The sequence below is a fragment of the Muntiacus reevesi genome, chromosome 2 (genome assembly GCF_963930625.1).
Source record: "Muntiacus reevesi chromosome 2, mMunRee1.1, whole genome shotgun sequence".
Taxonomy (NCBI): domain Eukaryota; kingdom Metazoa; phylum Chordata; class Mammalia; order Artiodactyla; family Cervidae; genus Muntiacus; species Muntiacus reevesi.
In genome coordinates, this window is record NC_089250.1 from 138,367,254 (window position 1) to 138,380,547 (window position 13,294).

General features: G+C 35.0%; 1 protein-coding gene across 3 annotated transcripts in view; it reads left to right on the plus strand.

Annotated features, from left to right (window-relative positions):
* TBC1D12 (TBC1 domain family member 12) overlaps window positions 1-12,753 on the plus strand; it is an 89,516-nt gene extending 76,763 nt beyond the window's left edge. For all 3 annotated transcript variants that reach the window (XM_065922948.1, XM_065922949.1, XM_065922950.1), the window contains 7 exons: window positions 1,230-1,310; window positions 3,602-3,690; window positions 5,500-5,571; window positions 7,072-7,200; window positions 7,465-7,574; window positions 9,781-10,039; window positions 10,903-12,753. In XM_065922948.1, the coding sequence (XP_065779020.1) occupies window positions 1,230-1,310; window positions 3,602-3,690; window positions 5,500-5,571; window positions 7,072-7,200; window positions 7,465-7,574; window positions 9,781-10,039; window positions 10,903-10,971 (809 nt within the window). In that variant the 3' untranslated portion in view covers window positions 10,972-12,753. The remainder of the gene's footprint in view (window positions 1-1,229; window positions 1,311-3,601; window positions 3,691-5,499; window positions 5,572-7,071; window positions 7,201-7,464; window positions 7,575-9,780; window positions 10,040-10,902) is intronic.
* The last annotated feature ends 541 nt before the right edge of the window (window positions 12,754-13,294 follow it).

Sequence of the window (13,294 nt, forward strand, 5' to 3'; positions counted from 1 at the left end):
TTTAAGTTTTTTCTTCTTTTAAAATTTCTTCTTTCCAAACTATGAGTAGTAAATACATTAAAAAAATATTAATTGAAGCAAAATATGTTCTTGGTATATTGGGCAGTATTATATAAATTTTGATATTTGGGCACGAAATATTTTCTGCTGTCTTGTCATTGAAATTTACTATTTTTATGTAAATTTTAAAATATTTGTAGTGGTTAGTTAGAAAGTAGAAACAATTAAAATTTGAGAGTTGAGAAAAATTTTCAATTTCTTTTGTTCTTGGAATTTTAATGAGATCCTGTATATGAAAGCACAGAGTAACAGTCTCAAAAAGTTATTGGGCAATTGAAGTAAAAACACAGGGGTTGAGACTTTTGTATGTAGGCCTTCTGGCGAAATCTGTGAAGTTTGGTAGCTTTGAATAGCTTGGTTAGCCTTATCATAATGTCATAATAGAGATATCATATCATAGCAATATCATAATAGAGAAAACAATTTTAAGAGAAGGAAAGCAAGAACCAGCATTTGTATTTATTAAGGATCTATATGGTGTGAGGAGCTTAATGTAAATTACCTTACTTAATCATGGGCTTTCTGGATGGCTCAGCAGGTGAAGAACCCACCTGCAATGCAGGAGACTCGGATTTGATCCCTGAGTGGGGAAGATCCCCTGGAGGAGAGCATGCAACCCACTGTAGTATTCTTGCCAGGACAATCCCATGGACAGAGGAGCCTGGCTGGCTGTGGTCCATGGGGTCGCAAAGAGTCAGACACAACTGAAGAGTTGGAGCACACATATACAACCCCATGAGTGGTTGTTACTTTTCTCCAGTTTACCGACGAAGACAGCCTAGTTCCAGAGTGACCTTTCTTGAAGTCTCACAGGTCGTAAGTGGCAGAGCTGGAATTTGAATCTAGGTCTGACTAACTCTAAGAAAATTATGTTTCTGCTATTCCACAGTGATACTTCTTTAGCAGAAGCATCTTTTCCAGCCTCTTAACATTCTTTCTTTATTGTAGCTATTTGGATGACCTCTCTGCAGTATTTTATCTTTTTGGTTGTGTAATGAATAGTTTTGGTAGAATCAAGTACTTCCGTTTACCATGTTTTTGATACCTGCCATGTAAGAGAAATCTGACGATATAGTAAGATTTTTATCTTTATTTTTAAGAGTTAAAATAGAAATATGTGGATAAATTTCTCTTATTATTTATGAATTTTTATTCTTGTTTTTCCCCAGAACTTTATGAAATCTTCCTCTCAAGAGCAAAGGAACGGTGGAAAAGTTTCAGTGAAACAAGTTCAGAGAATGATGTAGAAGGTGGGCTATTTTTGTTGTTGTTACTAGAAATTTCTCAAAATCCAGGTGCTGAGATATGAGTGTGAATTTTACAATATGTCAGGAACTGCAATAATTCTTTACATACATTATCTCCTTTAATGTTAATAACCGTTTAAATAGATGTTATTATACTGAATCATATAAGAGGAAACTGAGGCTCAGAATAGTTAACTTGGGAACAGTGAAGCTATGATGTAAACCCAGGTTGTTGGACTCCAGAGTCCAGTTTTTAATCACAACAGTAAAAGTAATGGGGTGCAGTATTTTTAGGCCACCTCTTACTTAAAAGATAGATGATCTTCACAGCTCGCTTGTGACCTCCCCTGCAGAGGAAGCATGCTCTTTTCTCTTATGCTGTTGGATTATCACTTCAATTCAGTCAGTACCTGAGCTAGGTTGGGCAGGATTGCAGCTTTAGATAGACTTATTAGTTCATCTTGGGTTTCAAATTTGTTGATGGAAAGAACCACAGGCTCCCTGCTTTAATGAGACATTCTCCCAAGGGCCATGTGTCTGTGGGTGATTTCATATGTCTTTCCTGCCTGGCTTTCTGCACTACACTGGAACCCAGCAAAAGTTCCACAGAGGAAAACCAGATATACTTTCAGGCTCCTCCAAATCAGTCTTATTGGGCCGTGAAAAGCTCTTCTGCTTTCTCTTTCCTCAAGCAGAGTACCTTCGTCTCTGGCAAGCTCAGTCCTGAGCCCATTCCCACACTTGGCAGGTGCCCCTAGGAATAAAAATGGCCACTGGTATCCACTTACCTGGGAAAGGAAAGGAAAGGCTCTACTCTTTCTGAGATTTAAACCCTTTAGAACTCTCTGTGCTCACAATTCTCTTATGCCTTTTTTTTTTTTTTTTTTCCCTTTTCTGGCCACACCACATGGCTTGTGGGATTTTAGTTCCTTGACCGGGGACAGAACCCAGGTCCTCAGCAATGAGAGTGCAGAATCCTAACCACTGGATCACCAGGGAATTTCCTCTTATGCCTTTTTTTTAAATATATGGTATTTGAAATCTGTTTTTTCCTAATTGTTATTGCAAGAGCAGTAGTCTTTCCCCTACCTTTTATAAAACCTAGAAACAGAAATCTTTTACCATAAAACTTTGTGATAAGTGTATGGATTCTTTCTTCATATTCAGTTCAGTTCAGTTCAGTGGCTTAGTCGTGTCCGACTCTTTGCGACCCCATGAACCGCAGCACGCCAGGCCTCCCTGTCCGTCACCAACTCCCGGAGTCCATCCAAACCCATGTCCATCGAGTCAGTGATGCCATCCAACCATATCATCCTCTGTCATCACCTTCTCCTCCTGCCCTCAATCTTTCCCAGCATCAGGGTCTTTTCCAATGAGTCAGCTCTTCGCATCAGGTGGCCTAAGTATTGGAGTTTCAGCTTCAACATCAGTCTTTCCAATGAACACCCAGGAGTGATCTCCTTTAGGATGGATTGGTTGGATCTCCTTGCAGTCCAAGGGACTCTCAAGAGTCTTCTCCAACACCACAGTTCAAAAGCATCAGTTCTTCTGTGCTCAGCTTTCTTTATAGTCCAACTCTCACATCCATATATGACTACTGGAAAAACCATAGCTTTGACTAGATGGACCTTTGTTGCAAAGTAACGTCTCTGCTTTTTAATATGCTGTCTAGGTTGGTCATAACTTTCCTTCCAAGGAGTAAGCATCTTTTAATTTCATGGCTGCAATCACCAGTGATTTTGGAGCCCAGAAAAATAAAGTCAGCCAGTTTCCCCATCTATTTTCCATGAAGTGATGGGACCGGATGCCATGATCTTAGTTTTCTGAACGTTGAGCTTTAAGCCAACTTTTTCACTCTCCTCTTTCACTTTCATCAAGAGGCTCTTTAGTTCTTCACTTTCTGCCATAAGGATGGTGTTATCTGCATATGAGGTTAATGATATTTCTCTCAGCAATCTTGATTCTAGCTTGTACTTCCTCCAACCCAGTGTTTCTCATGATGTACTCTGCATATTAAATAAGCAGGGTGACAATATATAGTCTTGACATATTCCTTTACCTATTTGGAACCAGTCTGTTGTTCCATGCCCAGTTCTAACTGTTGCTTCCTGACCTGCATACAGGTTTAAGGCTATAAGTTCCAGGAAAAGCTGTGATGTTTCTTTCAAGTTATTGATTATTCAGCTTTTAACTTTCCTTAAGTAACATACATGCTGTGTGATCATTCTGTGTTTACAAGACTGAACTTGGTATAACAAGTAATCATTTCAGTTTTATCTACCTGACAAATGCAGGTGTATCTGTTGCTGATCGAGAGGCCAGTCTAGAATTAATTAAATTGGACATATCCCGTACATTTCCATCTCTCTACATCTTTCAGAAGGTAAGGGTATCTCAACTAACTTGTATCAACTATTTTTTTTTTAATCCAAAGGAACAAATTCTTTAAATGCATAGCTATTATTTTTTAAAAGCATAACTATAAAAATTGAAGGCCTTTATATAAAAAAAGGCAAAACTAGTAGGAAAATAGTAAAGGCATTTCTGTTATTTTATTCCACTGACTGAATGCATTGCAGTTAGATAGCACGGAAAGGTACCTGATGAGTTTTCCCTGAAGTGAATTTGTCTAGTTTCTATTCTGTACATTTTTGCCTAGTAAGTTGGTAAACTATAAGGAAGTTTGCTTCAAAACTTAATTTTTTTTTTCAGAATGATAATTGTAATAGGAAGGTTTGTTTTTTGTGCAGATTATTATGAAATTGCTTACATTTTATGAGGAGAGTAATGGTTACATTTTATATGCATATATGACAAGTCTTTATTCATCGAATTCTTCTCTATGTTGATAAAGTGATATTGAAAGTTTCACCATTAAGATTAAAATTTGTAATTATTAATAAACTTAATTTTGTGTCTTCTTGGTTTTCTTTTGCTGAAATTGTATTATATCAAATGAAAGAATCTGTTTTCATTATAAATTTATTGTGCCAACTTTAGATGTCTTTATTTTTATTTTTTTAACTTTGATGATATTTTAATTTTTTTTCTTTTAAATTAATTAATTTATTATTTTATTTAACAATATTGTATTGGTTTTGCCATACATTGACTTGAATCAGCCATGGGTGTACATGTGTTCCCCATCCTGAACCCCCCTCCCACCTCCCTCCCCACCCCATCCCTCTGGGTCATCCCAGTGCACCAGCCCTGAGCACCCTGTCTCATGCATCGAACCTGGACTGGCGATTCGTTTCACATATGATAATTTACATGTTTCAATGCCATTCTCCCATATCATCCCACCCTTGCCCTCTCCCAGAGTCCAAAAGACTGTTCAATACATATGTGTCTCTTTTGCTGTCTCGCATACAGGGTTATCGTTACCATCTTTCTAAATTCCATATATATACGTTAGTATCCTGTATTGGTGTCTTTCTTTCTGACTTAACTTATGTCACTCTGTATAATAGGCTCCAGTTTCATCCACCTCCTTAGAACTGTTTCAAATGTAGTCTTCTTAATGGCTGAGTAATATTCCATTGTGTATATGTACCACAGCTTTCTTATCCATTCATCTGCTGATGGACATCTAGGTTGCTTCCATGTCCTGGCTATTATAAACAGTGCTGCGATGAACATTGCGGTACATGTGTCTCTTTCAGTTCTGGTTTCCTCAGTGTGTATGCCCAGCAGGGGGATTGCTGGGTCATATGGCAGTTCTATTTCCAGTTTTTTAAGGAATCTCCACACTGTTCTCCATAGTGACTGTACTAGTTTGCATTCCCACCAACAGTGTAAGAGGGTTCCCTTTTCTCCACACCCTCTCCAGCATTTATTTGCTTGTAGACGTTTAGATAGCAGCCATTCTGACTGGCGTGAAGTGGTACCTCATTGTGGTTTTGATTCGCATTTCTCTGATAATGAGTGATGTTGAGCATTTAGATGTCTTTAAAATTGCATACAACTCTATAGTTTGTATCCATCCATCAAGTAAGTTTATTTGACTTTTTTGGTTTTCCACAATTACATATTTTTTATCCATACTTCAGAACATATCTTTGCAGAGTGATTAAGTATACTGACCAAAACTAGTCATTTAGGAAATATTAAGTTAATTACGTGTTTTTTGAGAATTAACTTAGAAACAATTATTTGTATAGCTTGACATTTCATTTTTCTCTTTTCTAAGGGTGGCCCATATCATGATGTCTTACATAGTATATTAGGGGCATATACATGTTACCGACCGGATGTTGGTTATGTAAGTATTTGTTTCAATCTGTCTTTTGAATATAAACATTCTCTCTTATCTCATAGTAGCTTATGTTGTATTAGCTCTCAAATGTCTGTATCTCTATAGTTTTTTTCTTGTTCCTGTCAGCTTACTCTGAGAGGAATTTTCCCTTTCCTGACAGAGGCTTGTGAAACTGATTGCCAGCTTTCTTGGAGAGCAGCTAGGGATTTGACCATTCAGTTTGTAAACTTTTATTTATTATCCCTCCTGTGTTGCCTTCTCCCCTTCTCCCTAACTCTCCTTTTCCTGATTGTCTCTTTAGAGATAAACCTCAGGTTCATCTGGGTTGAGGAAAAGGTAGGTACTTGTACATACAGAGTAGAGGGGAGGATTTGCTCCTTTTACAAATTTTTAACCAATCCAAGTTTTAGTCCTTCCTCTCAATTTTAGAGGTGCCTGATAACTTCAGTTCTTGAGCCTTCCAGAATTTGTGGCTGAACTGGCTTGCTGCTGACTGGCTTTCTCCTCAGCACATATTTTAGTCTCAATATTCCCTGTATAGTTAAATTAAAATTTCTAAAATGCTATTGACATCTTTTAACTACTGTCTATATTATTTTCCATTTTCTTTTTTGTTCTTCTAGGTTAACTCTTATCTTTTTATTTACTGTTATCTTAGTTGGATTTGGGAGGGAAGGGGACAAAGAAAAATGTGTTCAACTTCTCATGTTTTACTGGAAATCATAAAACCTTCATTTTCTTGCCTTTGTCTTAAAATGGAAAAATTTTAGAGATTTCACAATAGGGTGGCTGTCTGATACAACTTACCCTATTTTGTTGCATGTTCATTTGTACATTTGTTTATTCATCCATTCACTCAACAAATATTTATTGTGTGCTTATGGCTATATGCCAGGCTTTGTTCTAGGCATTTTATTTGGCTCTGTGAACAAAAGAAAGATTCCTCCTTTTGTCTCTTATAATTTAGAAGGAGACAGACAATAAACAACAAATAAGTAAATCACATGTTTATTAAAAGGTGATAAGTGTTATAGAAAAAGCATGGCATGGGTTGGGGGGAAAGGGAAGTTTGGGCATGGGGCAGGTTGTAGTATTAAAGATGTCCTTATGAAGAAAGTAAATTTAAACAGAGAATCTCTTTTGCTCATGTGTTCTATAGTAGAGTCATAAAAACATTACATAACCCCTTCACATTTTTAAGTTGACATTCATTTAAATTTTTTCATTATAAGTTTCATCATAAAGGATTTAATTTTTAGCACTTATTAAATATTGATATTTTAAAATAAAACTTTTATTTTAAAACTGTATGTGCTCAGTTGCTCAGTTGTGTCTGACTCTTTGGAACCCCATGGATTGTAGCCCACCAGGCTCCTCTGTCCCTGGAACTTTTCAGACAGGCATTCTTGAGTGAGTTGCCATTTCCTACTCCAGGGGATCTTCCCGACTCAGAGATTGGACCTGTGTCTCTTGCGTCTCCTGCATTAATTTCTCTTCCCTTTGAAGGTCCAAGGGATGTCCTTCATAGCAGCAGTTCTCATTCTCAACTTGGAAGAAGCAGATGCCTTCATTGCATTTGCAAATCTCCTGAATAAGCCATGCCAGTTAGCCTTTTTTCGTGTGGATCACAGCATGGTATGGACATTTAGAATGAATTATGTTTTTCTTTGACTGTCAGTTTCTATAGTCTGATTGCCCTTACAGAGTAAAATACAGTAATTAGAAGACCAAGGTGATCTAAAATAAGCCTTTCATTGAATTACAGTTTTATGAATACTTGATGAAAAGACTCAGAAAGAGGTGCTAAGCAAGATTTTCTATTAACTTATGAGTAAGGATTTAATTTCTCAGTTTCTTGAGTATACTCTTAAATAATTTTGTTGAAATTTCTATCTTTAGATGTTGAAATATTTTGCAACGTTTGAAGTATTTTTTGAAGAAAATCTCTCCAAACTATTTCTTCATTTCAAATCTTACAGTCTTACACCAGATATATACTTGATAGACTGGTAAGTCATAACATACGTAGAATATAGTAATTAAAAGGAAAGAGAGTAAAACTTTTTGCCTAAAGTAAATCTGATGCACAGGATAATACATACAAGAAAAACTCTTCTCTTAGGTATAAAGAAACCCTCACATTTCTGTTGGGAGGGATTTGATTAAGAGCGTGAACTCTGGGTTGAAATCTGAATCCCTGTTTGTATATCAATTTCCAAACTATAAATATATGGGAATAATAATATCTCTATCTTGAGTTGTAGTGAGAGTGTTCTGCATGGATTATCTCACTCAATGCCAGATATATACTAAGCTCTAAGAATTAGTTGCTATTCCTTTAATATTCTTAACATACAAGGGCTTATGATAGCTATGATAGGTTTTCTTTACTGAGAGCTTTGTGTTTTTCAAGGCCTTATCCAGTTGTGTGACCAAGTATTGATACCTTATTTAGGTGCTACTGCCTTTTTTTAACTTTACAATTCTAGCTCTTCTATTCTAACTTGGAAGGTTTGCCTAGGACTCTGCTGAGCAGTAGCAGTAGGTATTTAGAGGGGGGTGAATTTTGCCCAAGAGATAGAGCAGTTGATCTTAAGATAGATTGTTAAGAGTACATATGAAATATTTAAATCTTAAATCCTAATGATTAAAAATCAGTGGCTTTCATATAAGTGATAATAAGTTTTAATATAGACAGTGGCATTGATCAGCTATCTTTATGGTTGTTTGAGGTTTCTTCTATTTAGACTTTAAAAAAAAAAAACTTATTTTTCAACGTATTCTCCTGTTCCCATTAGGAACATTAGAGTTCCTTTGGGTAGGACCTAAGATCATGGGGAGAAGGGTTTTATATTATGGGACCTGAAGGACCAAGATCAAATACTAAATCTGTAAAGAATGGGGGTAAAACTGCTCAGCTGTCCATCTTAAGAACTGTGAACATGAGGCAAAACAGGATCACAACTGATAAAGGGAGCAGGATGAAATTAATACTGAGTGAGTACTGTATATTAGAAACTGCCTCAGCACTACTAATACCCTTTCACATTTTGAACAGTGAGTTGGTATTCTCTGTACTACCAAGAGTATGTTTTAGGTTTTCTGGAGGGCTTTTTTTTTTGGCTGGGCCTTATAGCTTTTGGAATATTAGTTCCCTGACTAGGGATAGAACCCAAGCCCTCTGCAGTGGAAACCAGACTCCTAACCACTGGACTGCCAGGGAATTCCCTCTGCTTTTTGTTATGCAATTAAATATGTGTTTATAATTTAAGAAATAGACATGGAGTTTTGTTTCACTCCATTGAGCTTGTAACATACAAAGCCCAGAACCAATGGTGCAAGAAAAAAGAAGAATAAGTAAGTGGCAGTGCTAATGAGGATTTATTTCATTTTTTGGCGGGAGAGCCTTTAGTTGACTTGCTCACATTTCATCAACAGTATCTCAGCTAAAGTCTGTGTAAAAAATGTGTACCTTCTTTGCCAAGGTAACATCAAGAGAAGTTCTCTAGCATCTACTCTCCCTACTTCCTCAACCACAGTGCTACTCCAAAGTACTACTGAATAAAGACACGATCAAACATTATCAGAAAAGATGGGAAAAACCTTTGGTGATTTTATTGGAGGGTATACATGCTCCAAAAGAAGTAGTAAGTAAAGTTTGGTGACCGGAAAACAAAACAGTAGGTGTTTGTGAAGAAGAAAAAAAAAAGGAGAGAAGTCAGGCTTTATGGTTTTGTATTTAGGTTAATATAAGGTACTTGTTGTCATACAATAATAAGAAGTAACTTTTATTGAGCATATCTTATGTGCCATTTACTATTCCAAACACTTTACATTTAGGTAATTTTATTATCTTTGTTTACTAATGAGCAAACTGAGGCACAGCAAGGTTAAGTATCTTACTCAGGGAACATAATCAATAAATTGCAAATCTAAGATTCAAACTCAGGTACGCTGGTTTCAGAGTCCATACCCTTAACCATGATGTTATTCTGCCACTGTAGTTTGTATTAGCCTGTATCGCTGCATAAGATTATAAATTCACATACTTCTGTCATTTATTACTTAATTTTCCACTACTCAAGTTGAGGGAAGAAGCCATATCTTATTTGCCTTTTCAGCCCTAATTTAAGCACTTCTTTTTATATAGAGATGCTTAATGAGTGAATGAATAAATGAATGAAAAATTTCAATGGCTTTTCCCCCTAATTTTAGGATCTTCACACTATATAGCAAATCACTACCACTTGATCTGGCCTGTCGAGTATGGGATGTATTTTGCAGAGATGGAGAGGAATTTTTATTTAGGACTGGATTAGGAATCCTCCGATTATATGAAGAGATTCTTCTACAGATGGACTTTATTCACATAGCACAGTTTCTAACTAAATTGCCGGAAGATATCACATCAGAAAAACTGTTCAGCTGTATTGCAGCCATTCAGATGCAGAATAGTACCAAAAAATGGACTCAGGTAGAGTGACATTTTCCTAATTCTAACAGATGTATTAAAAGTTTTTTTTAATGTAAAAAAAAAGTTAAGTATTTCACAAATGTTAGTGCTTAAGTTTAAAAAAAAGCTTTAAAAATAATTTTTGACTTTCAAAAAAATATTGCTTCTCTTTCACCTCTCCAGACCTATGGCTTTATGTTTATGTAAGTCCAGTAATATTTTGAGTTTAGTGAAGTACAGCCTACAATAGGCATGAATTGCCAGGGTAATTATATAAGCACCTTGGTATTTCAAATAAACAACAATTGTATTAAATACCTGAATGTGTACTAAGGGTTTGCAATAAAAAGAATGTAATATATGATTCTGACTTTTTAGATGCTTAATGTTGTTAGGGAAGCAAATATATTGACAGTCTAAAGTGTTAACACTTGCTTCATGAATGATGGACAGTAGGCATAAGTTCACAGTTTTATTGCTTATGAAAATGAAAATATAAGAATATTGGTCCAGTCAATGTATGGCAAAAACCACTACAATATTGTAAAGTAATTAGCTTCCAATTAAAGTAAATAAATTAGTTAAAAAAATAAATATTGGGAAAATGCAAAAAAACAAACAAACGAATGAATAAATATTGGTCCAGGAAATGTTTTGTTACCTAATAGTAATTTTATAATATTGGCAAGTGATGAAAACTGGAATCTAACTGTATATCATAAAATTGGGTTGAAACAAACGAGGATTTGAGAATGACAGTCTTTCAGACAGCAAAGTTATGTATGCTAAAGCTTTTTCATGTTAATAAACTATAGATTTTAACATCTCTTTAATCTGCATGGTTGTTGTTTTTAGCATTAATGTTTACTTTATATAATTTCCAGGTCTTTGCATCTATGATGAAGGATATTAAAGAAGGAGACAAGAATAATAGTCCAGCTCTGAAAAGCTAACCTTCAAAATTAACAAAATAATTGCAATATAACAAATGTTTTTTGATAAGTTTTTGTTTCCTATGTAAAAAGCATGGTAGAAAATGCTGAAGAAAGCTAAAAGAATCAAGACATGGAAAACTACTGATTTTGAATTCCATGGCTGAAGTAAATGAGTAACCCACTGACAGTATTAATTTAAAAAGTATTTTATAGGGAGAGCCATTTTACAAAGGAGAAAATTTAAATGGCTAGTTCATACTCCATAATATGGAGTGAATAGTTTAATGCAATAAATTTTTTAATAGCTTTGGATATAGTTCAAAATTTTTACATCTTTTCTTTTTTTAACTATTAGCATAAAGGCACTTTGGAGGTCAGAACAGGCTATTTAAATACTACTTTAACTCCTAAAATACTATTTGAAATAAACGCCTTAGTACAGATATTATCTCCGGTTCCAAATATTTGAAGATATTATAGACCAATAATAAGCAACTTTGATTGTAAAGTGTTTATGTCACTGATGTTTATATTCACTCCCAGGTTGGGGCGAATTTGGGTTATTTGGGAACTGGAAATATTGGTAGGAGATTGTTTAGCACTTATTTAAGTGTTTTCCACAGTATCATGTCTGTTTTTGAAAGGAAATTGTTTCTTTTTCTCAAGGAATTCCTGTCACTCAGAGGAATTTAGCTTTTCTGTTTCTAGTCTAAGAATTGTTCATCTAATAATTTAAGAAAGCTAACTGGTAGAAGAAAATTTCTTTGCACTTTAATGGACTGAATACTTTTTGGAGGGAGTAAGTCCATAAATATAAATGAGGTTTTTCACTGGTAAGAATAAAAAGTAATGAATTCTGAGAGTTCTTAAATAGCATGCTACTTGGCAAGACTTTAAGTTTGTTAGTTAAAATTCTTTCACTGTCTGTATAAACAAAATTTGGTAATTCCAGTTTGAATTTTGAAACATGTAGCAAAGTCCATGACTTGTAAATCCCTGTGTGTAATTTTCTAATCAATGGAAATGAGAGTAAAAGAAAGTTAAAATTTAATTTTTTTCTAATGAGTTTAACTTTGATGATATAGTAGATAAAGGAATGATTAATTATTGGTAATCTGACATTAAATTTATTATGTTTGATTCTTGAGCTTAAAATAAATCACTTTATTATTATTGATATCTATATAACATGGTATTTGGTTAATAAATAGACTTATAGTGTGCTTTTATGTTGCACTTTGGTTTGAAACAACACTTAAGCACACTATTTCTGTTAGCCGTATATAGTCTTCAAACTAACAAGTCTGAGAACCTTGTTAGTGTAGTGACTGCCTCTTTAGGAATATGGGACCAGATGGTATCCATGTATTTTTACCCCATGGGTCACTCTAGCCTAGGGACCACTAATGGAGCCCTCAGAAGTTAACTCCTGTCATAGGAGCTTTCTTAGTGGAAACTAGTAGTGTAATAAAATATTGAGGGAGTACTCAGGGTCTTAATAGGTTTTAGAATGACATATTAACTCTGATAACTACTTCCTTGGTATTGGTGGCCCTGATAGAGGGAACAAAACCCCTGGCAGTAATCTCATTGAGGTTGTACTACCTGCCAAAATTTAATCTTACTTTTGTGTATTTGTTTCCTAAGTTGGGCCTAAGTTACTGTATTTCTTTTTCTCATTTTTATTATTGTACAGTTTCTTTACCTTTCAAGTATAAATGTGTATATAAAATGTAAATACAAGGAATTTACTAAAACCCACTATTAACAATTACTGTGTAAATAAAACTTATAAGCAGAGCAATTACTTGAAATGAGTCTTCATTATTTAACTACATGGGGGATATTTAACTACATGTGGAGATAAAAAGGGAATAAACTTTTCTGCCAGATTTCTCTTCCTGAGGATGACTGGGCCTTTTGGCTTTTGAAATTGACAGTGCTGGTAGTGAGAAAGTTGTATCTTCCTTAAACCTCTTATATAGGCATTATAGAGTTACTCATTATTCACATGGTCAGTGTATGGCAATTTTTTGGGTAAAGTATATTTTCAATTAAAAAATAACTTGCCTGGGAGAGAGGTGGAAGGGAGGTTTTAAAGGGAGGGGACATATGTATACCTGTGGCTGATTTATGTTGATGATGGCAGAACCCATCACAATATTGTAAAGTAATTATCTTCCAATTAAAAATAAAACTAAAAAAATAACTTTCCTAAAAACCTCAAGATGTGAAATTGAATATGATGTTTTGTCTGTCTAATCAATATTTCTCACTCATTGTCCTTTCACCCCTGATCTGCACTATATTGTTTAAATGCTACTGGAAGACTCCAGTAACT